Raw genomic sequence first — 27,344 nt, 5'->3', positions numbered from 1 at the left:
TTTTTTTGTGCAAACTTATCTTACAGGTGCTATAAGGGGTCAAAGTCTAGATCTTCGAAAAATTTAATTCCTTATATTTCAAACAATTTTGAACTGATTTATAAAAAATTTAAAAATCGTTGTAAAGGTGATGAAATCCCCTTTCTTTCGATATGAATATTTGTATAATTCGTACATAAAAATTTTAATAAAAACACATTTATATGAAAAAATACACTTTTTTATAAAAAAAAAATATTTGAAACAAAAAAAATACTAAGCGATTTTTAAAAAATTGAGATCGTTGTAAAGACGATTAAATTCCCTTTCTTTCGATATGCATATTTGTATACTTCGAACATACAGCTATGATCAGTTAAATGTATTCAATATTGGATGGGACTCAAAAATTAAGTGATCCAAAGAGAAATTGGCCGAAATAGACTGGAGTTGTTTTTTCCAAGGCTCGCGTGCATAAATAATAAACTATTTACATCTTTAGATTCTAATTAAAGGCCGCAATTCTTTATTTTATTAATTTTTTTCCTGAGCCGAATTAACGGATTTTGATTACATTGTTGAACCATCATTTGTTACGATTTCCATCATTTGAATTATGAACGAAGACTAAGGCCTTCCGTACATTATGCGCCTAATCATAGTAGAGTAATCGTTTCTCCATGCCGAAACGAACGCATGACGACTCGACTTTTGCACACTTGCGTGCCCTGCACATGTCATCAGTTAATAAACACATTCCACACATAACAAATTTTCTGGCCTTTTTTTCTCAACTACAAATTCTGCAAATATTTCTGCAGTGAAATATTGCACGAACGCTTATGGTTTAATACAATCGGCACGAATTTTAACACAAAATCATGAATTTTTAATTAATTCCTTTTGAAATGACAAATAATTTTTATTTCCAACACAAAAAAGTAAACAAATGACGATTTCAAAACGGCTAGCGCCTGGCAATGTTTGGCGCTTCGGTTCATAAAGCTTTTCTGATTATGCGAAAACATTATCATGAATTGTAATGTACATGTACATTAGACCGTTCGTTATTTTAACTATTTTTTTAAATATACAGTTTGCCGGGCTCAAAAAGATGTCTTTTGGTCTAAAAATAAGCAGTGCAAAATTTTATTCGAATATGATAACTCTAAGTACTTGCGCGTTGCATTTGAAAATTTAGAAAACCATATGCACTCTGGGAAAAAAAATTCTAACAAAATAGTTGCAAGTCGTGAATTTTATAGTCATTTGCAATGTAAAATAACCTACCCAATCTGAATATGAGGTCAAAAATTAAAAAGGTAGAATACGTTTTAAGAATTTGCGAAATTATCGTTTTTTTCAAATTGAGAAAGCAGCATTTTCAATTTTTTCCAAAAATACCCGGTTGTGATTATCACACCACAAAAAGATCTCCACCAGATTAAAGGTCTTTGAAATCCCTACGAACCTGCTATACAATGTTTTGCAATCAAATTATCAGTTTAAGAGTTATCTGCCAATTTATTAGTGAAATCGGACTCAATTTTAAGTCGCATCGTTATTCTACTGTGAATTACACCTAAAAGCTGCAAACTTGTTGTTCTTATTTTTATGCTATGTTAAAGCTTATTTAATTTCAAAGTATATAGCCAAATTTTTTGCAAATCGATTTGAAAATAGAAAAGTTATAGCAAATTTAGTAAATGACATTGGATTCTAGCAACATATCGATACTGTACAGCACATTTGATTGTAAAATAAATTAAAATATCATTTCCAGAGGCATGTTATGCACATCGCAATTAGAAAAACAGCTGACAATAGGTTTGTTTCATTAAGCAATAGTTTTAAATATTTTTTAAAAATTGTTACAAATTATCATGCTTTGGCTAGCAAAAAAGTTGATAAAATAAGATAAATTGAGATAGCAAAATAACATTTGATTTTTAGATAAGGTTTGGAAGTTTCTGCGGGATACATTTATACTTGTAAAACTGAAACTATGGTACTTATTTAATGCATTATGTATTTATATTATGATCCTTATTTTCAAGTAATACTACGATCAAAAGAATGTCTAATAACCGTTTGTTTATTAAGCAATAGTTTGTAATAGTTTGGAACAGTTGTTACGAATTATCAGGGCTTGGCGGTTTAATACGAAAAAAACTGCAAAAAAGTTTATAAAAAAGGGATAAATTTAGAGAGAAAAATAACAGATAAAGTTTCTACAGGATAAAGAATACAATTTTCCAGGAAGAAATATACATATGTATCTGTGGACATTTTAAAGAACAACTTAAGCCTATAGTTTACGGACAAACAAAATAGCAAATATCGCATGTTTTCTTTTAAATAAAATATACTATACTGACGGTAAAAAAAAACTTTGGCATATGATGTGGAACAAAAAAAAAATTATTTTGGTTACTGGACGATGCCAAAGTATCCTCCGGGAAGGCAGTACATATTTTGGTTGCAGCAGCTGAAGCTTTTGGTGTTGAGGCGGACGAATTTGTGATCAATCGCTCATCAATATATGAACAACGAAAATAGAACCGCCAACGTGGATTTGAGTCTTCTATAGCGGAGTTTAATGAAAACGTAATTGTAGTGATTTCTTCTGGGTATTCTTTTTGTTATTAATATATGAATTTTTTTGCAATAATTTTATATGTACATACATAGCGTCGTCTCAGAAAACGGATGTCGAATGTTACAAAACACGGTTTTGAGAAAATTGACTTTGAAGTTTAAGGTCGAATTAATCCGAAACTGTACGGTAGATTTTTGTAACTTTTGAAGGAGACGTAGTTGGTGTTATTAGTTTTGATTTCCCATATTTTTACATTTAATATCTCTTAACGTTAATGAGAAAATTTACTTTTCATTCCGTATACATTTGTCGTAAGTAGCGTTTACTCACCACTTTGTTTTGTCCACAGAACATACGACAATAGTAAAGTATCTATTTCAACGACGATGGTATAATTTGATGAAAAAAACAGACATATTTATTAAATAATGATTACTTATTAGAAAAAACATAACAAAAACATAATCATGTATTTAATAAAAAAAATCTGTACATCTCTTATGCTGTAAATATGTTACGAACATACGTTTTCTTTATATAAAAACAAAAAACAATACTTAAATTCAGTCTTTTGTACATTTTTATCTCTTTCATTTCATTGGAGACTCAGTGCAAGCTAAAATTTAAAAATTTAAAATTTTAAAATTAGTTACTTAGTTTAATTTTCAATTTTAATTGTATCGTTATAGTAGAGGACCATCCAATTGTCGTACGTTCAAAGTTTTGCGATACATACGACAAATGTTTTATGATTAAAAAAAGATTACATTTGTATGGGAATTTGTCGTATGTGCCACATACGACAAACGTTTTATGATTAAAAAAAAGGTACGTTTGTATGGGAATTTGTCGTATGTGACGCATTTTCAGCACATACAACAAAAGGCATACCCAATCATTAATATTATGTAACATACGACAAAATGCGCACGAAATATCTCAAAAACTAATGGAGATATAAAAAAATGGATTGCAGAAATCGAAAGAGCATGTCCAACTTAGTAAATCTGCATCAAAATCCCAAAATCGTGATTTTGCACATTCGTCATCCGTTTTCTGAGGCGACGATACATAGATTAGGAATGTGAGATCAGTGGTCGTTCATTGGGACGGAAAATTAATGGCAGACATAGTTGGCACGCAAAAAGTGGAGTGAATTGCAATTCTCTTGAGCTATCAAGGAACGTCCAAATTTCTCAGCGCTGCAGTTGTAAATCCCGATACTGGTGAAAATATCGCGAGCGCTGTTCGCGATCTTTTAATCAGATGGAGCCTCATTGATCGAGTTGGTGGTATGAGTTTTGATACCACTTCCGTAAATGCGGGCGTAAAAAAAGGGGGCATCAATTCTCTTGCAAAAGCATCTCGGGCGAAATCTCATTAGTCTTGCTTTTCGCCACCACATTTTCGAAATCGTATTGAGGCACGTTTTCGAGACAAAATATTTAGCCTCCAGCGCACCAGAAGTTTCAATTTTTAATCGGTTTGCTGCTGAATGGAACAACCTCAACCATATGTTTAAAAGTCGACTTGAAGACGAAATTGTTCGTTCAAAAATAACAGAGCTGCAGTGGGAAGACATTAATCATTTTTGTACGTACGAGCTTCAGAAAGTCCAGATTCGCGGGGATTACAAGGAGCTGCTTCAGCTAGCATTTGCTTTTTTAGGTGGTCCAACATCCCATGCGCGGTTTATGTCGATAGCTATTTATTGCCTGAAGATATTTCTTTTTCGAGAACAGTTCAAACTGACGCCAAGAGAATTTAATAGTCTACGAGATATTTGCATTTTCCTCATTCGCCTTTATATGAAAGCTTGGTACTAGTGCACAAATCCCATTAAGGCTCCAATGCAAGATTTAAAATTTTTACAAAATGAAATTGAGTACGCCCAAACTGATGCAGTGGTATCCAATGCGGTTTTGAAAAAGTTCAAAAGTCATTTATGGTACTTAATGCCGGAGACAACAGCTTTAGCGTTTTTTGATAATGATGTGCCAGTGGAGGAAAAACGAGAAATGGTGAAGGCACTGCAAGCAGTCGAGCCAAACGTAAAATTCAGTGAAGATAGAGTAATTTCAAATCCCGCTCTCTTGATTGGCAAAACTATTAGAGATTTCGTGTCCTACAAAACTAAAAATTTCTTCGTTGCCTTTGGTTTGTCTTCTGACTTCTTACGGATGGATCCATCCGAATGGGGAAAAAATGAAGATTATATAGACGCTCTCGAATTTTGTCGAGATTTATTCGTTGTAAATGACACAGCTGAGCGTGGTGTTAAATTTATGAAAGATTACAATCGAATATTGACAAAAAATGAGGAGTAAAAACAATTGGTGCTTCAATTTGTAGAAGCATATCAAAAAAAATATACATTACACAATAAATCGGCACTTGTTTATTAAAAAATCATGAAATATAGTTTCATTTTTTACAAGCTTTCTCTGAAATATTCTTTTCTTATCAAATTTGGCCACATTTTATTGAATTTGGCTACTGGGCACTAGGTTGACCAGATGAGCTTTTCCAGCGGTTATTAGACATTATTTTGAGCGTAGTATTACTTGAAAATAAGGATCATAATATAAATACATAGTACATTCAATAAGTACCATTGTTTCAGTTTTACAAGTATAAATGTATCCCGCAGAAACTTCCAAACCTTATCTAAAAATCAAATGTTATTTTGCTATCTCAATTTATCTTATTTTATCAACTTTTTTGCTAGCCAAAGCATGATAATTTGTAACAATTTTTAAAAAATATTTAAAACTATTGCTTAATGAAACAAACCTATTGTAAGTTGTTTTGCTTGAATCCAATGTCATTTACTAAATTTGCTATAACTTTTCTATTTTCAAATCGATTTGCAAAAAATTTGGATCTATATACTTTGGAATTAAATAAGCTTTAACATAGCATAAAAATAAGAACAACAAGTTTGCAGCTGTTAGGTGTAATTCACAGTAGAATAACGATGCGACTTAAAATTGTGTCCGATTTCACTAATAAATTGGCAGATAACTCTTAAACTGATAATTTGATTGCAAAACATTGTATAGCAGGTTCGTAGGGATTTCAAAGACCTTTAATCTGGTGGAGATCTTTTTGTGGTGTGATAATCACAACCGGATATTTTTGGAAAAAATTGAAAATGCTGTTTTCTCAATTTGAAAAAGACGATAATTTCGCAAATTTTTAAAACGTATTCTACCTTTTTAATTTTTGACCTCATATTCAGATTGTGTAGGTTATTTTACATGGCAAATGACTATAAAATTCACGACTTTCAACTATTTTGTTAGAATTTTTTTTCCCAGAGTGCATATGGTTTTCTAAATTTTCAAATGCAACGCGCAAGTACTTAGAGTTATCATATTCGAATAAAATTTTGCACTGCTTATTTTTAGACCAAAACTTATCTTTTTCCGCCCGGCAAACCAAATTTTAATTTTAACGAACGGTCTAATGTACATTCAAATACATATGTTCGGAATAAAAGCTTCATACTTTAGTATGCCGAAACGATTACACTGCTATGATTAGGCGCTTAATGTGCGGAGTGCCTTAGCACTGTTGACAATCAGACACAGAAACTCACACATTTCACAAATTTGAAAACAAAGTTACAGCTATTCATATATGTATGTATGTACAGTAATATGTATAGTAATGCGAAACGTTTTTCACGTTAGCTAGTAGTCGAACAAATTAAAGCCGAACCAATTTTGACAAGTTTTAAATTTTTGTGGTTATTTATTTTTTTTATTTTTTTTTAATATAGTTCATTCTTTAGGAAAAGCCGTTTAAATCCAAGATTGAACCTTGGCGCGATATTAAAAAAAAAATCATAATAATAAAAAAAAATCAACAAACTTTCTTAAAGATTCGAGCGTTTTTAATTCGGTTTTCTAAAAGGATCTTGAGTATGCAGTTTTGTAACCCATTGAATTCTAGTGCAAGTTTTAAATGGCTAAAAATTGCCGTTGATTTTTTAGAATTTTTTCTGCCGAAGATGTTACGGACTTCTTCTATTTAATAAGTTCATAGTAAAAGCAGATATTTTTAAATATGTGCGAAATTGGACCATAAGTACTGGTTTACCAAATATATACATGCCACCTATTGGCAAAATTTTTTGTGGATTTATTCCTTTTCATGTAATTTATATATGTACGTTCCAAATATGAACTAAATCGAACTATAAAATAGGGTTTTCAAAAAATCTCGACTACTGCGCCACCTATCAGATTAATTCATCTTTCGTATTGCATTGTCATCGCGTGCTGAGCCAACTGTGAAGTTTCAAGTCTCTAGGTCATCGGGAAGTTGTTCAAAAATTGTGAAGTAGAATTTCGGCATAAAATAAGAAAATTATGAAATTTTTGGAAAATAATTGTAAATAATTGCTGGCACCACCCATTTATGACAACATAGCGAACCCTAGCCGCCAAAGCAACGTAAGCAGAAGCAGTGCTGCATCAAAAAGAAAATTTTGAAAAAATGTCGTTTAAGTTTTTTCGGCGGTTAGGACACGGTATGTACATAACTACATACACATGAAGGTGTTTCTCGGTAACCGATTTAATTTTAAGTAATTCCCATAATATAACGTAAAATTTCAGATATACGAAAACTCGGATATTTCAATAACCAAGGACGCTAATTTATTCCAAGTTAACACTCACAGCAATCTCTGAACAAGAAATAAAATTATTGGATGTAGCGTCTTTTGGAAAATGGGAGTGGCATATAGGATAAATACCAAATAAAAATTCGAAATTGCTTGTGAATAGCAACAAAATACATACAGATGCGTGCAACTAATTAGCAACGAAATTCAAAACGATATTGCTTGCAAATTATGTTTATTTATTTATTTTTAATAATTTTGTGAATAGCAACAAAATACATACAGATGCGTGCAACTAATTAGCAACGAAATTCAAAACGATATTGCTTGCAAATTATGTTTATTTATTTATTTTTAATAATTTTCATTTAAAATATAATTCAATCTATATCAGAAACCACAATAACAAAAGTTGCAAAGCTTGCACAAATTGCAAAAAAATTAATCAAACTTCAAAAAATTGTCATCAAAATTTCAAAATTTTTAATTAGACTATTTAGAAAATTTTCGGGTATGCAGTTTTGTAGCCCATTCAATTTTAGTATAATAAAGTGCAAGTTTCAAGTCGCTAAACATTACCGTTGATTTTTTAGAATTTTTTTGTGGAGGGTGTTGCGCATTTTCTTCCATATAACACATGATAAAAATTTTTTTTTACATGGAAAAACACCCGCAACACCCTCGACAAAAAAATTCTAATTTTGAAAATTTATGACCGTCGGAAGTAGAATTTCATTTGCTCACTTTTTAATAGATATACTCTGTAAAAGTTAAAATAGGTTAAATGGGTAGAGTTGGCCACTTTTGCTGAACCTGCGCAAAACTCATCCAAAAACGTCAGGAAGAGTATCAATCCACACAACAATCATGATTGAGAGGTAAATTAATATAAATTAAATTCAGGGAAATTGGTGCTGCCATTCTTTTAAAAATCGTTGAGCTTAAAACTAATTACATAAGTATATTTAGTGATGAATTTTCAATTGTTTACTTACAAGTTTATTTTAATTAGTGGGTGCATACAAGGAGCCTATTGCCTTGAATATGTTGTGAATGCGTTCACTGATTTTCGGGTATTTGCGCAGGAAAAGGAATTCGGCAATATAGCCTTCCAAGTGCTCCTCCACTCTGCCATATTTTGGCACTTTTGAGCGCAGTTCACGCCAATGTCGCCCAATATTTCGAGTATGCGCTCCCGTTGTTGCATCTACAATATTTTGACTCTGATTCCCACGAGCATGAGTATACCCATGCTCTTCCAAGGTGTCGTATGCTTTCCAGCAGTCCGTGTAGATTACGGACCCTGGAGCAATTCTTCGCTTGATTACCTCAAGCATGGTTTCTCTGGTACGATCTTTGACGGGCACGACGAACATTTTTTTCGTATCGCGTTCTATACAGCCGAAAACCCACTGTCCCTCAATCCATCTTCCATTTTTGAACTTTCGCTGGCCTATCTGAGCCTCGTCGATTTCGACCACTTTCCCCTCACCACCTAGCATACCGTCGCTATTTTCAATTGCCCAATGCATCAAGACTTCCCGCGTAAAATTGGTCCAGTCGACCACTGTATGTCGGCTGATGGCTATGTCCTCCTGGAGGAAGTTGGTTTTGGGTTGATTCGTCGTAATGAAAAATAGTACGAATCGACAAACTTGGTCCAGGCTAAGTTGAGCGCCGGAAAAAAATGTACCGCTGTATATACTGCGCCTAAATGAGCACTGAATCTTTTTCTTTTTCTTATGTTTTACTTCCGTTCGGATTTTGCGGCAAATAAAATATTTTCCCGACACGATACAACTCTTTCCACAATTCGGACAAAGTTTCTGGCTCTTTAGAACACCGTGGTTAATGAGGAATACTTTAAGTTCGTCTTCATTCATTCTCAGGAATAACGTTACGTTTAACTCGCAATTTTCGCACGAATCCATCTTGAACAAATTTTATGTGTTGTTGCCTGTTACCTGTTTTTTTATTTTTTTATTTTATGCGTTCCAATACTCCAGGACATACATAGTATGAGCGTTGTTACCCATGAGCGTTTACATACATAGCATACCGTGGAAGTGGGCAGAAACATATCAAATTTGCTGTTGATAAAGAGAGAGAGAGAAGGTAAGGGCCCGTCTCCACAAGCAAAAGTTTTTGCTATTTTATTGCCTGTTATAAATTCGATCAGAGGCCATCGGCCCTTTTATCGTTGAGAAAAGGTGTTCCTCGCAAAAATACTATGGTCAGCGTAGATGGAGTTGGACTTACGAGGGCTATTTTTTGATGAAAAAATTACATCGACGTCGACATCGACAACCATAATATGGCCGAATACTTGTGCATGGACATTTTTTATCCCGATATAAGCATTTGTAAGATGGCTTCTAACAAGTACTTTTTGCCGGTATTTAACACTAAAAAAAAAATAGAAAATTTGCTATTTCACATCCAAGTACATACCGTCGCTTGGGTAAAAGATTGTCGTAAGCGCCATTTTGAGATTTTTAGTTCAAGATGCAGTTACATATTTTGAAATAAGGTCTTTCGATTGGTGTCATCAGTTTTTAGATATCTCCTCTAGTTACCGAGATATTAACTACAATTTTTTCGATAATTTAGTAAAAATATAGTTAGTGATGCAGTCATATTAAACTAATCAATATCTTTGAAATGGTGTTCTCCATTTTTGTATATCTCCTTTAGTTTCCGAGATATTGAGTAAAAAGTGTCGTTAATTTAGTAGAAATTTTGATCACATTTTTTCGTATTTCATACAAAGTGGGGGCCAAATTGTGGACAAATGGCGATTACGACAAAATTTTACTAAAGAAAATCCTTCAAAAACTCAAAACTAGTTAATAATAAACATTAAAAATAAAACAATTTAAGAGTTTTGTGAACTAGAAACATTTTCAGAGACTTTGGAGAAAATCTATCTTCGCGTTTTTGAGAAATTGTATTCCAAACTTCAATCGCGATTTCCCACAACCTACCGAAATTAATATACGACAATCTTTTACCCAGGCGACGATAGATATGGACTTAATAACAAATATTTTAATAGAAAACAGCTAAATGTTTGCTTTTATATTTAAGTGTCAATAATGTTGCGGCCACGAAGTTTTCGGTCTCCATTGGCAAAATATTGCCGGATAACATTATCAAGATAAAAACTTTTGCATGTGGAGACAGCAAGTAAATAACTGCGCTCTAAGAAATACCTGGTTTGAAATTACAGGAAGTCGTTCCCGTACATAGGAGTTTCTGTCACTGTGAAAATTTTTGAGAAAGTAAGAGATCAACTATTCCCAGTCAGAATTTACAAGATTTGGCCGAGGTTTTTCTTCCTGAAAGTTCATGAAAAGTGTCAAACGATAGGCAGGGTTGCATTTTATACAAAAACAGAATGCGGTGAAGGCAAAGAACCTTACATTTATTTAAAAAAAAAACAATGTATTTGAATGTGTACGCAATTATCCAATTGTATAGATTTTAATAATCATTTCGGCGATGTTTTTGCAAAACCGCCCATCGACCAATTCCAAAACCGCCTATCTTACGACACTCAAATTTTCCAGGAGAGCGAAAAGAACTGTTTTTGCTTTAAAGGCATTGCCTTGATAGGCGTTATTTTCCCTATTCATTGTTTTACAAATCTGTTGGAGCTCAGGGTTACCAAATCTCATTTATGCCACAACGGCGATTTGGGCGGGTTTGCAACTGGTCGATGGGCGGTTTTGCAAAAAGATCGACGATTTACTGATCTCTCCGCCAAATTAGTGTTGTACCTGAAATGTAAAGAAACCGACTGGCGTTTTTGCAGGAAAAAGTACTTTTTTCACTATACTCTCACCGGCCGTCTGCACGTGCTGGAAAATTTCGCTTGCGTGACGACGCATGCAAGATCCTGCACGTGTAGGCAATAAAAAGTACGAAGCATGCTTTTTATCGCATACCGAGCGGTTTGCGAGCTCTCGCTTACCTTAAACCAACTATCTATCTATCTTAATCCAGCGATGGGCATAAAGAGCTTTTAATCTGCACGCGCCTAAAACACTGATGGGCGCTGCCTTGCTCGCGGGCAAAGCTCTTTTAAGCTCTCTATACATTTTGTATAGGCGCATGCAGAGTAAAAGCTCTCTCTGCCCATCGCTGGCCTATACGAATTATATAGAGAGCTTAAAAGAGCTTTGCCCGCAGGCAAGGCAGTTCCCATCAGTGCTTTAAACTGTCATTTTTGTTATTTGAAAGCTATTTTTTCATTTCGCAGAATTATTCAGTGTAGCAACATCTTTTATTTTGGTGCAAATAAAAATGTAAGGCCGGTTACTCAATGTCTGGTTAACTCTAATCTCTGGTTAAACATCGTTATAGACGTTACCGACTCCCTGTTACTGAATGGAGTCGAATACGTCGATAACAATGTTTAACCGGAGATTAGTGTTAACCAGACATTGAGTAACTGGCCCTTAGCCTTCAAAGCTCGAACCTTCTTCTTTGCCGACATTTTACAAATGAAAAAGTATGCCTCCTCTCTCTCCCTTGCCAGAAAAAAGGAGAGCGCAAGCGAGATTTTTAAGCAGTCGAAAACGGCCGGTCAAGTGAAAGTAACGGATGAGCAACTACAATTGGGTAACGCAAAATTACAATTAATAATTGGAAACGCAAAAAGCCCTTTTTTCAGCAAAACGTCAATCGGTTTGTCTACATGTCATTAGTACAACACTGATTTGACTGAAGGATAATTCAACAATTATTAAAATCCATTCCATTAAGAATTATTACTTATGTACGTCTTCAAATATTTCGTTGGTTACATCTTTTTTTTTAAGAACCGTTTAAATTTAGGCAGTGGATATTCACACGCGCCGTGGCATATTTTACCGCGGACCAAGGTAATTTTTTACCGCGAATAACAGTATATTTAATAGTGGATCTCCGGTAAAAATTGCCTTGTACTCGGAGTTATCTTTTTTTGAGCAAACCTCAATCTAAAGACCTCCGATTTTAGGGTTAACATTGGTACCGTTTTAAAGCTGGAGACCACCCCTTTTCAAAAATACCCATTTCTAGGTGCGGCAACCCAGAAAGCAGAATTGTAGTTTTTAAGATTATTAGCAGGGAACGGATTTTATGGAAATTGCCTTTTTTTCTGCTAAAGAGATAGAGTATATTCGATTAAGAATGTCCAAGATTTAGCTTTCCTTGATTCCATATATAAACATTTCATGTTGCCTTTTTTTTAAGATATGTGTTTTTTTTAGCCTTTTCTACCTTTAAAAAAGTGATTATAGCATTTACAATTTTTTTTTTAAGATTAAAAAATATACACATGCCCATGCGGCTTATAGGAGCGCAGGGACCTCTTACCAAAATGGTGTTGGAAAAATGCAAAACCGTTTTCTCAGCTAACATAGGCTTGGAGACAATAAGGGGTGTGGATAAAATTGTAAAAGGCGAGGAAAACGCCCTTATTCCTGATAATATGAACGTTTCAAACGTTCTATATTTAAATTGGGCTCCACTTGTCGAGCGCATATTTAGTACATACATTCAAGGCTTTTCATCGCGAAAATCGAATGAAAATGCTGCCAGAAATCTTCAAAATGCATCTTGTGGTTCAATTTTACGACAACTATGCAGATAAAGTTTTATGAGTTAGAAACTCGAAAGGATAAAATAGTCAAAGATTCAAAGTACAAATTTTTCATATAATGAAACTAGTTCATAGTTTTTCTCTTTTTACTTGTAATATAAACATTTCTAAAATAAATGTATTTTTTGATTGTTCTTCGTATTTTCTGTCTTTTTTAGTATCTTATTTTGCTTTTTTGCAATACCTAGTGCAGGAACTTTTTCGCTATTTTGTTTTGCCTTTTTTTGCCTTTTTGCAATACCTAGTGCCTTTTCTTGCCTTTTTCGCTTTTTTATTTTGCCTTTTCCAGCCTTTTTCGTTATTTTATTTTGCCTTTTTTATAGGTTTTTAGCTCCCAAAAATCCGTTCCCTGATTATTAGTATTCAAGTTTTCTTACTTGCTTACCTTGCGTTTACATAATATTTAGTTGTCAAATGGTTATTGGTGGTTGGATATTATAACCAGAATACGAAAATAAACTGTACAAAACAATTCCCATTTGCTAATCGATCATTATATCATTTGTGGTTTTGTACAGTTTTGTACATAGTCAGAAACAAGTTGTAAGATTCACTGTCAAATTCCCCAACGAGAAACGTTTGCTTTTCGTTTGTGACAATTGTACCATAGGGTGATATCACAAACGTTTCAATTAAGTGAGAAATATTTTTTCTGTAAATTTTCATATCCAATTCAATTAAAAAACATTTTTATTTTTTTATTCATTGCAGCTATTCATTTTGTGTTTAGTTATTGCATATGTGTACATACATACATATATAGTCTGTTCCAATAGGAGTCCGGTTTACAGGTTTTAGTCAGAACTTACAAGAAGTCGTTCCTATTGACATAAAACCTGTAAGTGGGAACACTTTTGAAATAGTAACTGAGCAACTGTTCCTAGTCAGAAGTTACAGGATTTAGTCCGGAGTTTTTTTTCCTGTAAGTTCATGAAAAGTGTCAAACGATCAGCTGATTTGCATGTGCAAACAAAAACCGAAAGCGGTGAAAGCAAAGTATCTTATATTTGTAAAAAAAATGGAAGTAAACAACGAAACGTTTGAATATGTATAGATTTTAATAATTATTTAGTGATATTTCAGCCAAATCAGTGTTGTACCAATGACATGTAACCAAACCGACTGACGTTTTTACAGGAAATAGTGCTTTTTGCTTTCCCGTGCACTTCTGCATCTGCTCTACTTTTACTCTCACTTGAGAGAGTAAAATTGTAGTTTGACAGTTTCACAGGTTTTAGTCCGAAGTTCAAAGGAACAGACTAATATTTTTCTCTGCACGAATCATTTCGTTTGTTGTTTCGTCTGTAACTACTAAACTACTGTAGTGTACTATCGCCAAAGTGAACTCAGCCGTTTTGTTTTCGTATTGTACCGAACTGTTGAAGTAATAAACGAAACGAAATAGTAACGTACAATATAGTTTATATTTTCGTACCCTGGTTATAACGGCATTAATTGTAGCTTTTTGCTGTAAATTTGTTGGGGAAAGAAAAAATTTGTAGTTAGCACTACATACCATTGCACAACAAATTTACAACAAAAAAGCAAAAAATAATGCTGTTGTGACCTTTACAATATCTCAATTCTATCGACTAGGTGTACGGTGTCAAGTTAGCACTACATACCATATTTCAAAACAAATAAGAGCTACAAATTTTTTCTTTCCACAACAAATTTACAACAAAAACACGTATTTCAAACACTATTGGGTGATGAAATTTGCATCAACATATTTGGTGAATTTCGCAACTTTTACAACAAATTACTTGAAAACTATAAGAGTGCACAGGGTTGGGTATTCACCTTTAGAATCAATATGGCGAAGCACTTCCAGGGTTAAAATGATGCTATTAGATATTTACATATATCTGTAGATAGTTATACATACATAAGCTATATTACCATCTAGATTAAAATAAAAATTTTAAAAGCTGTAAAAGAAAACTAACATTACGCTATATGTGCTTTTAATGTATAAATGTGGATTTGTAATACATAATTGTTATATATGTTTATATGCATATAGGTCATACGACCGTAATAAATAAATAAATAAATATTTTTATAAAAGGGGTCTCCAGAACCCCTACAATCGGAGGTTCTTATATTAAAGTTTGCCCCATTCATTTGCGTGAAATTCATCCATAATAAAGTACGCAAAGTGTGTTTTTTTGCAAATAACTTTCGAGTTAATTAAAAAAGTTAATATCCGTTTCCGAAGTATTATTATTAGCATAAAAACGCGTTGATTGGACACCCCTCACGACTTTTTTTGGATGAGTTTTGGGCAGGTTCCCCTAAAGTGAACTTTTACCACTTTTTAATAGACACACCCTGTAAAAGTTAGTGTCAATGGTTTGAATGGGTAGTTGGTTAACCGGAAAAAGCGGGGTTAAATAAGTATATAACTGCGGTTGAGTATACGTACACATTGCTGGCCTGTCCACAATTTTCATCACTTTACGAAAATGGGGCTGCTCTGCCTTGATGTGCTACACTTTCTCGAAACTTGGGCGGCGCGACGGCGTCTGATGTTGTGCCAAAATTGGTCTGTGAAGCATCCGAAAACCTTTATTCGCTGTTTTTCTGGCTATTTATTTTACTTTTTCTCTAACCCAACTACATTTTACACTTTCACACCGCTATTCCTTTACGAGTAGTCTGACGTTTATGGTATCAAATTGCTCCCACGACTGCAGCTGCTGCTATTCGGTGTATTTTTCGTCTTCGCTGCCTTTTAGCGTATTAAGTAACTTCAATTATGGTCAATATTTGACATCTTATCTACTTGTATTTTAGCATAATTTAAAAGTGATCCACTGAATTATTGCAAAGTAATTATAGTTTTCTACAATGTGAAAGCTTTGCCCACTACATACATACAACTAGCCAACGATCGAGAACTATTTGCGGCTAGGTTACGAAATTGCAATTATACGAACATTTTCGTATTATATTCGCACTTACAAATTATTTTTGAGTATATTCGTGTGAATCTAAATGTATATACAGTTGGTATAGTTTCTTTTTTTGGCAATATTTTCTATACACTATTTTTTTATTAAAATAAACTAAACTTTGCTTCACTGAATTTCTCGCAAACGCGTACACGCGACACGTTCACCAACACTCAACGACGATTCGACAAAACTGTGAAAAATTCAGGACACCAGCACAGTGATGCATTTAAAAAGTATCAAAAATAGATAATTTGTCTGATCGAGATTGCACATTAAGTCAGGCCTTGCATATAATTTCGTACAAAAAATTAACACATTTTATCAAATAAACAGTTGCGCATTTTTAAATAATTATCTTCTTTGTAAATATTAAGAGAAACTCTTGACTTCGTATATTGGCGGATAAATGTGCCAAAAAACTAGTTACTACTAACACGGCTGCACATAACCCTACCAAGTGCCAGCAACAATGGCCACAAACTTCCTCATCAAGCTGGTGCTCCCGCTTACACTCGTTAGTTTCTCCTATTGAACTGATGCGGTTCTCTTTTCCCAGACTAGTGTCGTCTCAGGTACAATTCGGTTGTACTCATTTCGGCGACAAAAATCAAACAATCAACCTCAGCTAAGTTCATTGAATGTACTACACTGAAGAAAATGCAAGCTAGATTTAAAGTTAATAATTATTTTCAAAATAGTGATAACGATTGGCATAAGTGCAGAATACGGCACGTTGAGCTGGAAAAAATAAACGAAGAAGTGGTCGTGGTTTGCCCTTTTTTTCTGATTTGAATGGTATATATTTTTTTTTTTGGGCAAACTTATATATACGGGGCTATGGAGAGGCAAATAAGGAATTTTCGAAAAACCGGCCCTATTCTGCACTTGTGCGCTTACGAGCTTAGGTGCAGAATACAACTAGTTAAGCTGGAAAAAACTAAAAAGTGGGCGCGGTTCGCCCCTTTTATCTGATTTTAATGGTATAAAATTTATTTGGGGTAAACCTATATTGCAGGTGCTATGGAGTGTCAAAGGGGGCATTTTCGAAAACCGGCCCTTTTCTGCACTTGTGCCTAACGATTCTGTGATTTTTATTAATCCACTCTTTATCAACATCTGATAATATGCATGCCTTACCACAATTCCATATGTGACCTCTACAAATTTCGCAACTTATCTATATAAATTTCTTTCTTTGTGCCTTTGACGGGTTAACCCAATGCACCCAGATATCAAGTGTTGCCAATTTTTGAATTTGAAAAAACACTAAATCCCAAGAAAAATCACCTTTTTCTCGAAAAAAGCACCACCTTTTTTTTATTGGAGGATTTAATGGACTTTGTGGGCATACAAAATTTTATTGTCGGTATGCCAATTCAAATTAATAAATAATTAACAAGCACCAAACTCAAAAATTTTCGCGTTTTGAATTAAGAAAATCACCAAATTTAGTGCGAAAAGCACGAAGTTGGCAACAATGCAGATATCAGCTGATATTTCTTTGTTTTTTTTTCCTTTTGCTTATCAATGTATACAATTCGCACAATTCGGATGCAGTCATAAAAATACCAACTATATTTTATTACGGAAATGTCCCGTAAAAGTCAAGACATTCCAATACGACCACGCTATGGCATACCAGAATTAACTAACGACGAGAACGATAGCGAAGTAGAAAGGACAAAGCAAAAGACTAGGAAGGCTTCATCTAGCACAATGGAAGCTTCATCGTACAGTGAAATTCCTTTCTTGGCACGATATCCTGATATGGATGCTAGCGCGGCTGATGTAATGGCGACAACCAGGACGGCAGAGAAAATAGAAGGGGAAAGTAGCATAGAAGAACATTATGTGGATGATGACGAAGACGAAGATAATTCCAATTCGAAAGATAGCTCGTACGAGGATAGTAAGACGCCAAGACGACCCAACTCATTACATTGTGATTCGAGTAAGGCTTCTAAATTTACTTCTTGATTTTTTTAAAGCGGTCTTTGTGCTAGCTTTCCCTTATGAGCTGGAAGGTGCTACTAGTGCAGATGGACAAATGCGACACTTTGTGGCTGATAATCTAGAGGAAAAAATACGAAATGGTAGTTATAAAAATTCGATTGTACTGTAACATTAACTTTGCATCTATTTCGTTTTATAGATCAACTGAGTTATGCTTCGCACAATAGCACGCCCTCTGGGGCGAATTTGAGCGGTGGTTTGCTAACACGACGCTTCTTGCAAACGCAGCGACCTCAAATTGATGCAAATGTCCTAAGTGACATTGAGATCGAGGCACAATACTTGGCTGCTTCAGTGGACAATTTAATGGAGAATCTATGCAATTTGCTGCATTCTGTGGGAATACCTTTTTAACTTACTCCTACGTTGATTTTTAATTGAAAATCACTTCTTTTAGATATCTTCAATAACAGCAGATAACGTAGAGGTGCATAAAAATGCAGTAAATAAACTAACCGATAGTATGGATGCTAATATCAAATGTATGTATACTATAATGGCAAAGACAGAGGAAATCACAAAGTCGATGAAGCCAACCGAGCAGTTAGGCCAACGAATGTAAGTCTAGAAGTTGTAAGTTACTATAAAAATTCTACTCTTACCGTATTTTTAGCCGGGAAATAAAGCGCCTAGTAGATATGCTCGATGGCACTATGTAGGATCAACCATTGGTGGTAAACGGTACTCTACCTAATCCCGCCTGCCCCCCTCATTTAATCACAAAATCGTTCTAAATAGTATTAAAATCAAGCAAAATAATTTTGCTATTTATTATAATTATTGTTTTACGCCTAGAATAAAGGATGTTGCATGGACACTCAGTACTTTTCTACTTTTGCTTTTACTATGCGCACGCTATCTACAGGTCTATCATTTTTATCTGTCTCAGCCAGGCCAATGCGCTTCACCACCTGCATTCCCGAATAAACCCGTCCAAAAATCGTATGTTTTCCGTCCAACCACTGTGTGGGTGCTAGTGTTATGAAGAATTGTGAACCATTGGTGTCTGGACCAGAGTTAGCCATTGATAAAATGCCTGCGCCGGTATGTTTGAGATCTGGGTGAATTTCGTCGGGGAATTCACTGCCATAAATTGAAGTACCGCCACGACCTGTACCGGTTGGGTCTCCACCTTGAATCATGAAGTCGCGAATGATCCGATGGAAAACCACGTTGTTATAGTAACCACGGCGCGATAGCTCTGCGAAATTCCGACAAGTGTTGGGCGCATGTTTCCAATAAAGCTCGACAGTAATTTCGCCCATGCTGTACAAATGAACGAGATGTAGATAGTGTTAAAGAAGCTACAAAGCAAGTATACTTACGTCGTTTCAAGCGTTACAAAGTGTGGCTGCCATGCCTTATCTGGTATTCCTGAAGCAGATGCAGCAGCATTACTTGTGGTGGCTATCATTTTGTTTACTTTGAAATTAGCTTTAAAATAAAGCTCCTCTAAATTGTTGCAAAAGAAGATGAAATCAAAACAAATAGCTGTCACTTAATTGACAGGTGTCGCTGTGTAGGACGGTGATGCCAGCGCGAAAATCAGAAAAAATTTTACAAAATCGTAAATTTAAATGAAAGGGAGATCCCATGAGTAGAAAAAATGTGTAAACTATTTAAATAGAAATAAATAATATTATAACTAATAATGAAATAATGAATAATCAACAGATTTTCCAACATTTCCCATTTCTACGGCTCCAATGCAACTTCAGATATAGATGTCGCCAATCAAGTGAAAAAACCTTAACCGATTCCCGATTCGAATGTCTTGAAAAGGCGTTTATCACCCTGTACATTCCAGAAAAATTCCAGCAAGTTTGACGTTTTTGTTTTGTTTTGCTTTCTTGTTTGTTCTTGTTTCTCTTTTCTCTTGTCATTTTGTTTCTTGTTCATGCAATTTTATTTCATTCAACAATTCGTGTGCGTAAAGTTAAGTTTATTTTGCGGAAAAACAACATCGGTGTTTCGGAGTAAATTAAAAATCGGGGAAAATGTAGGAATTAAGCAAAACAGTTGAAAAAAGCGAATAATTGTCTCCGCATATTATCGTACAAAATTTCTTGTCCCGGGCAAACCAGTTTTCGTAATAAGTGCACCTTCTGCTAATCCTTTTTTCACCAGACAAAAGACAACGAAGCAAAGAAGAAAACGCATTCTACATCACATCTAATTGCACAAATGTCAGGTGTTGCAAAGTTTTATTGCAAATTCAATAAAAAGTTGTATTTACGCAATGAACTCTTCGGTTCGGTCTATCTCCTACCGCGACGCAGCTACCTACAACTGTCTGGGCCCCATTACCAAATCAAAATGTGAAGCGCACCTTTACAGGTAGACAACACATTGAACCTTGCGAGATAACCCACGCTACTAGCGTAAATTTGTCAATTAATAATAAGTAAATTAAATTTTATAATATCGCTTGTAAAGTGCAGAGCACCGGCTTAGTGACGGCGCCGTTATGTGTGGGTGGTGAGGAAATGTCGGCAGCGAGAGTGCATCCGAAGAAAAGTGAAAGTTGCATTCATGAAATAGCAAATGCTGTATGTAAATATCGTATATGTATGTGCTGCTATATACTTTTATTTATTATATATTTTTTTGTTTTAATGCACTATCCGTTTTTGCGTTCCTTACAAAAATGTTGATTACTTTCCAAACGAATAACGAGATCAATCAATCAGATTGCAGCGTCATATGTGCACATGTGCATAGCTATTCAAAATTTTATGGGACCAAAAGCGGCCAAGGTCAATGGAAAACGGGGGGAAATCATTACATTTGCTATCGTTACATATGAATGATTGCAAGCGCAAATACATACGAACAATACCAACTTGCATACATAGATATGTACATCTACTATATATTTATGTACATGTTAATTCAAATATAATCTATAAAATAAAAAAGATAAATATAATTTTGACACTAATATTTATAGAAAATATATTTGCATAGAAATGCATGTATCGGAACACAGTATTAAAATATTTATTAAAGTGTATGAATACAATATCAATCTTGAGTGGTAAGGCGTAACAGCGCTCCGCTAAAATACGAGTAGACAGGTATTTAGTAAAAAAATGTGAAAACAAAAGCAAAAAATCCCACCTCATTGGTGTTAAGACTTTGAGCCTCTTATTTTTTACAAAATCTTCGCACTGATGCTGAGAATTTAATGAAACAGCCACCAATTGCTAGGGCTAAAACAAGTGTTACTTAAGGTTACAAGTGTAGCAGTGGAACGCACAATGAAAATGTTAAAGGAGTCAGCAAAATAACCAAAAGCCTTACATCTGCTCCTGCACGCGCCTAAAAACAAAAGCAAATTGGCATTTAGTTCCATGATTCGCAAAGTGAGTACCCACTTAAATGTTGGTTTTTCAATTGAAATCTTTATTTATGTACATAGACATGAACATATGTATCAACTGGTCCTCAGAAAAAGGCCGTAACTGGTAAAAATAAATACGAATTTAAATGGACGTAGTCAATGTTAAAATACATAGTTACGTCCATTTAAACTCGAATTCCGAGACACATGTTTTTGAATTAATTTTCCGTTTCATTTTTTCTCTTAGGACCCGGCAGCCAATGTCATGATTCAGTGATTATTGAATTATGAGCCACAATGTACATATGTACATATGTATGTGTTTCAGTTAAATATTATAGATAAAACTTTCATAATGCACAAAGAGATATTTTAGAAAATTCCAACAGTTTACCGACGAGTACCTGCCAAGAGAGACCCTTGTTATTCTGGCCCAATTTCGGTCAGGATATTGCACGCCCCTAACAGCTACTGGTCCGGAGTCGAGCCCGATATCCCCAACCACCCCTTCACATGGTTGCTTGTGCCTACCGTTGGTTGAGCTTGACGACCACGATTGATAGATAAACCGACCCTGGAAGTCCCGCCTGTATTAGTGTAACACCATAGAACTTCCGCAAAAGCAGTTCTAAACATACTGCTGGGGCGACAATCCTTGGCTGGGTGCTAGGTGGCTAACTATTTCACTACGGTCCTATAATACATAACAACGCCTGCACTATTTTCTGAACAAGCGCACCATACGGTATGTTTTTTCGAAAGTTCCCCCTGTGTCTATCCATAGCACCTACAATATAAGTTTGCACCAAAAAAATTGTATAAGTACTATTAGAATCAGAAAAAAGCGCCAAGTGCAGAATACGGCCCGTTTTTAGAAAATTTCACATTCGCCCCTCCTTAGCCCCCAAAAATATAAGTTTGCACCAAAAAATTGGTGTACCATTAAAACCAGAAAAATAGGGCGGACCACGTCCACTTCTTTGTTTTTCTTTCTAGTTTAACGGCCCGTATTCTGTACTTATGCCCTTTTTTATAATCTTCGAAAAATGATTTCATATAACCAATCCTCTTTACTTCTCAAATTCCACTATAAACACGGTCACGGTTGCCACTTTGGTACAATTGTACAAAATATGGGCCTTTTTTGGTTGTTTGTGCTTTTTTGTTTGTTTTGGGCCATTTTGAAGCAACATTCGTTTGAATAAGCAGCACCCATAGTTTCAAACTTTATACAAAATTTAGGAAAGTTGTACAAATTTTCATCAGAATTTCAACTTTTTGATCTGAATCTTTAGAACATATTTGGGTATGCAGTTTTATACTATTATATTCAAATGAAATTCAAGTTTTAACCGCCTAAAAAATCGCGTTGATTTTTGAGAATTTTTGTTTGGAGGCTGCTTTTGCGGTGTTGTTTTTATGTAACATGTGCATTTTATAAAAACTGGCGTTGATTTTTTTAAATTTTATTGCTTACGGTCTCCCGCATTTATTTCATAAGAAATTCACGCTTGTACAGAAAAAAGTACACAAATCCGTAACAAAAAAAAAAATATTCTCAAAAACTTACGCGATTTTTTTGGCGGTTGAAACCTGCACTTTATTAGACTAAAATTGTATGGGCTATAAAACTGCATACCCAAAAAGCTCTCAAGATTCAGATTACAAATTTAAATTTTGATGAATATTTGTTGAATTTGCCTAAATTTTGTATAAAGTTTGAAACATGCGGTTAAAGCATGGACGGTATTTTTATAGAAAAATAACAAAAAAAAGTGTTCGAAAAACATTACGAATATAAAAAAGAAAAATCAACACGTGATCACTTGTTTGAGTCATTGTACATAATTTTGTTGGCCGGCAAAAAATGGTTTATTTTATTTAATTTTAAGCCTTTTTACTTGTATATTGTGATACAAGTGGCAACCGTGCACACGGTTTGCATTTGTAAATGCTTCCACGAAGTCATCAATCGCATGTGCGCTAAGTTGTCCGTTCAACGCAGTTTAGCTATTCAATAAAAAAAAAACGTAAAAGCTCATACGTATATACATACATAAATAATACTCGTATATCAAAAAGTAAATAATGCGACTAATTACAGTAAAAACAAAAAAGTTCTTATCTTACAAAAATAAAAATAAAAACCATGTGTAAACAATAACACAGATAAATAAACAAAACCACAGAAATGAAGACAATTACGCTGGTTGTCACTGGTGTCATTTTGTTTTTGCGTTGCGATAAAAATTCAACGAAATTTAAGTACCACTCACCGCTTCAGTGGGCCACCAACTCCAGACCAATTGGAATGCTTAAGGGACAGTCAACACTTGACTTGTGTTCGTCTTTTAGGGTATTTTTTTTTTGTTCCACTCTTTCGTCAAAGTTTGTTTTGTGGTGGCGTACCTATGTTTGTGATATGTATGTACATATGTACATTAGACTGCATCACTCCCCACAAAAAAATAAAAAAAATCAGTACATACTGTTTTTCAGCAAAATTAAAAAAACCTATTTTAATTAACGACCTGCGCAAAAATATTAAGATTTAGGTGAGCTGGACCTAAAAAAAAAAAAATAAAAATTTAAATAACAGCCAAAACTTTACCGATTTATATTTATGAGGTATCATTAGAAAGGTATTTTCTCGCCTTTTTTATTTCTTTACAAATAGACTAATTCAAAATATCAATACATCCTAATTCAACTTGTAATGACGCTCGTTCATCTTAGCTTTCTCTTTCATACTTTGAATGAGTTTATTTGCAAATAAATAAAAAGGGTGAGAAAATACCTTACCAATGATACATCATAAGTCCAAATCGGTATATTTCTGGCCAAGTTATTTAAGTTTTTCTTAAAACAATCTTAAAAAACAGCATCAAAAACCTCATTATTAAATATTTCTATGCAGGATTTTTAAGCTTCAACTGTTTTTTCATCCGAGGTGTGTTTTTGCAAAAAATACTCAGAGAAACTATTTTTATTCATAAAAAAACTAAATTCTTTGGGGTATTTTCAAATCGGTACAGCTCTCGTAAATCTTAATATTTTTACAAAATACTTTGGTGGACGTATTGGAAAAACCGCAACTTCTTTTCGTGATGCAGTCTAATGTAAGTATGTATTTTGAATTTGTTTTGTAGCCCTTGAATGCATATTTTGGGCTTGAATGCACTTTGTATGTGCGTATGTATGTATGCAAGTTCATGTTTTTACTAAGTACAAATTGTACTAAGTATGTATGGATGAATACCAGTATTGAGTGTGTAGGTATTGGAAGTTGACGGTGCAGGCTATTGGACTGGATTGAATTAACGCGCCGCATGTCATGGCGAGCATATCCGTGGAATGCGTGGGTAAACTGCTTTATGAAAAGAGATGCAGTTTCATTTCTTCATACATTCTTATGTATGTATGTATGCACATATAAATGTAAATGCATTCACATATTCTTATTTACCTATGCTTTCGTGTAAACTTGAAAGAAAGAATTTAAATTTCTAAAAGAATGGTCAAATAAATAAACTACAAATGTATGGCAAATTATATATGTAAATATGTATGTACATACATATGCCTTCAAATATTTAAAAATACAAAAGTTGTATTGAGCACAGCATAGAAAGAATACAATGGAAAAATAATGCGCTTAAACAAAAGTACAGCTAATAAAGTGATAGACTCGGTTGTTCCAAACCGGTTTCCACCGTTTTTTTTTTTTTGGACATCTATAGGCGGTTTTTTGAAATCTTGATTTTTCGCATATTGAATAAACCGGATTATTTTTTTTATTGAACCAACCTTTTTTTTCGTTTCATACAAATCTTGACCTCTGAATAAAGTTTGAGTTAAACTCTCGCTATCGGTTCGTTGTACGACTATAGTGACTTATGCGAACCTTCAACGAACGTTCCCACGACAGTCGGGTCTAGGTAACCGGAATGACCCAGATTTATATCTGGCCAAGGACTGTCACTCCAGCAACACTCCCCAAAAAGTCTTTGGGGACTTTGTATGCTGCTACAACAACAACAACAACAACCTTCAACGAACATTTTAAGATTTCTGAGATTAATATTAGATTCCTAAATTTGAAAAAGATTAGATATCTCTGGGCAGATAGAATATTGTATGCAAATATATGGACTCATACCTAAGCAGATTAGACGCAGATGTGCCAAATGAGTGTCCGGCATGTGGAGAGACACCCCACAACTCGAAACATCTCTTCGTGTGCTTGGAAAACCACATACAACAGATGCCGCTGTCCTTGTAGACAGACCTTATAGAGGCTGTACGCTTCTTGGGTTAGTTGAGCTTGACGACAATGACTGAGATATTAGCCGATCTAGGCGGGGTTGTTATAGCCACTACAACAACAACAACAACCTTCTGTCAGCTAAAGATTGGAGGCCAAGGAGTTTGTACGATTAGTAGGATCGAATTGCTCCAGTTACCTTATCTTCCGTGATAATATAGACCCTCAAAAACTTCTTTGCATTTGGTATCTCGTTCTTGAATGTGTTTACACCACGACGTTATGTATCCCAGTCTCCCTTATTCCACTAAATAGCTTGTCGCTTGGGAGTTATGCTCTCAGGAAAATTATCGTCTGTATATGATAAGCTAAATGATAAGATTTCGTATACTAAATTCCTTGTAGTGTTTGTAAGGTGGGCTGAAGGTATTTTAGGCAGCAACCTAATCCTGTATGTCTGGCATGAAACCTATTAATTGTTGTTCGCAGGAGCGACAACTAGCAGTAAGGTTGCTCCTCAATTACTTTCGGGTTTTAAATCAGAAAATCAGAAATCTACATAGGCTACAGTTAGGTAAAACTTCTGCAGCGAATAGAACCGTCTTAAGAGATTTCCTGGTGGTAAGGCCTATGGTCAGCAAACCTCTCGTATCTTGGATCTTATTATTGGATTACACACGTCCCAAAACGCTATCCGCCACTCGCTCGCTCCCGAACTTCATTTGGATGAAAAACCATAAGCCAACATACAAGAAACAGGCTGCTTAAGAAACCGAAGCTTTAAAGACTCGACTAAAATTCTGGGCACTTCTGCGTATCAGCAAAATAGAAGGAAAAAAGTATAAAACGTATTAAATAACAGGTACAAATACTTGAACTAGGAACAAAACGTTGCGATACTGAGTAATGCCAAGCAACTGAGATTTCCTGCTGAGGTAAAGTTACGAGTATAAGATGAAGTTGAGCTGCTTGAGACCGCTAAAGAAATACTGAAAATAATGCTTATAGCCCACCAAACCCGCAGAGTTCAATGGAATCTTTGGCTGAATGCGCGACCGGTTAGAGTTCAATGAGCAATGTAGGGACGGTCGTTAAGACAGACTAAGCAAATAAAGCACTGACACAGTATGCAACGTTTGATAGCATGAAAATGACCAGACGGCATCATAGAGGCATCAGTAATCGAAGTACATACAAAAAATTTAAGCGCAGACTGGTTGAAAGTTGTGCATGGACATTTGACTGCTGTGCGACATTGCAGTGTCAAGCTGTCCAATAATATTCATGTACATACTCAAATACAATGCAACACAATGCACTCAACCAAGTAACCACAACTTATCGACGCGGAGAAGAGAATCGAAGAAGCAAAAGTAGCAGCAAAAGAAAGTATATAAAAGTTGTGTACAATGAAGTAAAACTAAATGCTCCGATTAGTGGTCGAAAAGTAATTTGCGAAAATTTTCAAAACTTTTGACGTAAAACAATTTTACAACTCACAAGTTTAGCAGCGCAAAGAATATAAAAAAAAGGGAGAAGCTTGTCGAGAAAAGTTGCTGCCTGCCAGCAATCATAATGGCGCGCGGAGAAAAACTATGCAAGTCAATTGATAGGAAGAATTTTGTGGATTGTAATGCAATAAGAAACGGAAGTTGCACATTTTCGACAGCACAGCGGAAGTACGTGTGTGTGTGTGTGTGTGTGTATGTGTGTTGCGCGTTGTAAACGGCGATTCGAGCGTAAAACTATTCAGTCTTTCCGACTTTTAATGGTGCAAAGTGATCGATTATCATTCAGTGGAAGAGGGCAACTAAGTTGTAATGAGTTTTAATTTTTCGGTTACAGATATGCTGGTACATATACAGTGGTCCACAAAATAATAGGAGTGCGTTATTTTGGTCAGTTT

General features: G+C 34.7%; 3 protein-coding genes and 1 long non-coding RNA gene across 4 annotated transcripts in view; 2 read left to right on the top strand and 2 right to left on the bottom strand.

The window, feature by feature from the left end:
- Nucleotides 1-15,998, bottom strand: part of LOC118747764 (homeodomain-interacting protein kinase 2) — a gene marked incomplete at its 3' end in the record, with an annotated part of 159,952 nt that extends 143,954 nt beyond the window's left edge. Inside the window, 1 exon segment of the mRNA XM_036481890.1 lies at nt 15,287-15,998.
- A 1,333-nt stretch (nt 15,999-17,331) lies between these two features.
- Nucleotides 17,332-18,660, top strand: LOC118747762 (BLOC-1-related complex subunit 6). The gene is made up of 5 exons (XM_036481888.1): nt 17,332-17,769; nt 17,822-17,911; nt 17,971-18,167; nt 18,229-18,389; nt 18,445-18,660. Exons 1-5 carry the CDS (start codon nt 17,409-17,411, stop codon nt 18,488-18,490), a joined length of 855 nt encoding a protein of 284 aa, XP_036337781.1. The 5' UTR covers nt 17,332-17,408; the 3' UTR covers nt 18,491-18,660.
- LOC118747763 (peptidyl-prolyl cis-trans isomerase-like 1) lies at nt 18,567-19,327 on the bottom strand. Its single transcript, XM_036481889.1, has 2 exons — nt 19,157-19,327; nt 18,567-19,097 (listed from the first exon to the last, which is right to left on the bottom strand). The coding sequence occupies exons 1-2, from the start codon at nt 19,243-19,245 to the stop codon at nt 18,650-18,652; spliced, it is 537 nt and encodes a 178-aa protein (XP_036337782.1). The 5' UTR covers nt 19,246-19,327; the 3' UTR covers nt 18,567-18,649.
- A 367-nt stretch (nt 19,328-19,694) lies between these two features.
- The window catches only part of LOC118747761, a 117,134-nt gene continuing 109,484 nt past the window's right edge, over nt 19,695-27,344 (top strand). The window contains exons 1-2 of the long non-coding RNA XR_004993980.1: nt 19,695-20,168; nt 20,782-21,196. This is a non-coding gene — a long non-coding RNA (uncharacterized LOC118747761). The remainder of the gene's footprint in view (nt 20,169-20,781; nt 21,197-27,344) is intronic.

This window comes from Rhagoletis pomonella, unplaced genomic scaffold, assembly GCF_013731165.1.
Source record: "Rhagoletis pomonella isolate Grant_MI unplaced genomic scaffold, Rhpom_1.0 Rhpom_scaffold_00012, whole genome shotgun sequence".
In the NCBI taxonomy this organism is placed as follows: Eukaryota; Metazoa; Arthropoda; class Insecta; order Diptera; family Tephritidae; genus Rhagoletis; species Rhagoletis pomonella.
This window is presented reverse-complemented; position numbering and strand designations above follow the sequence as displayed.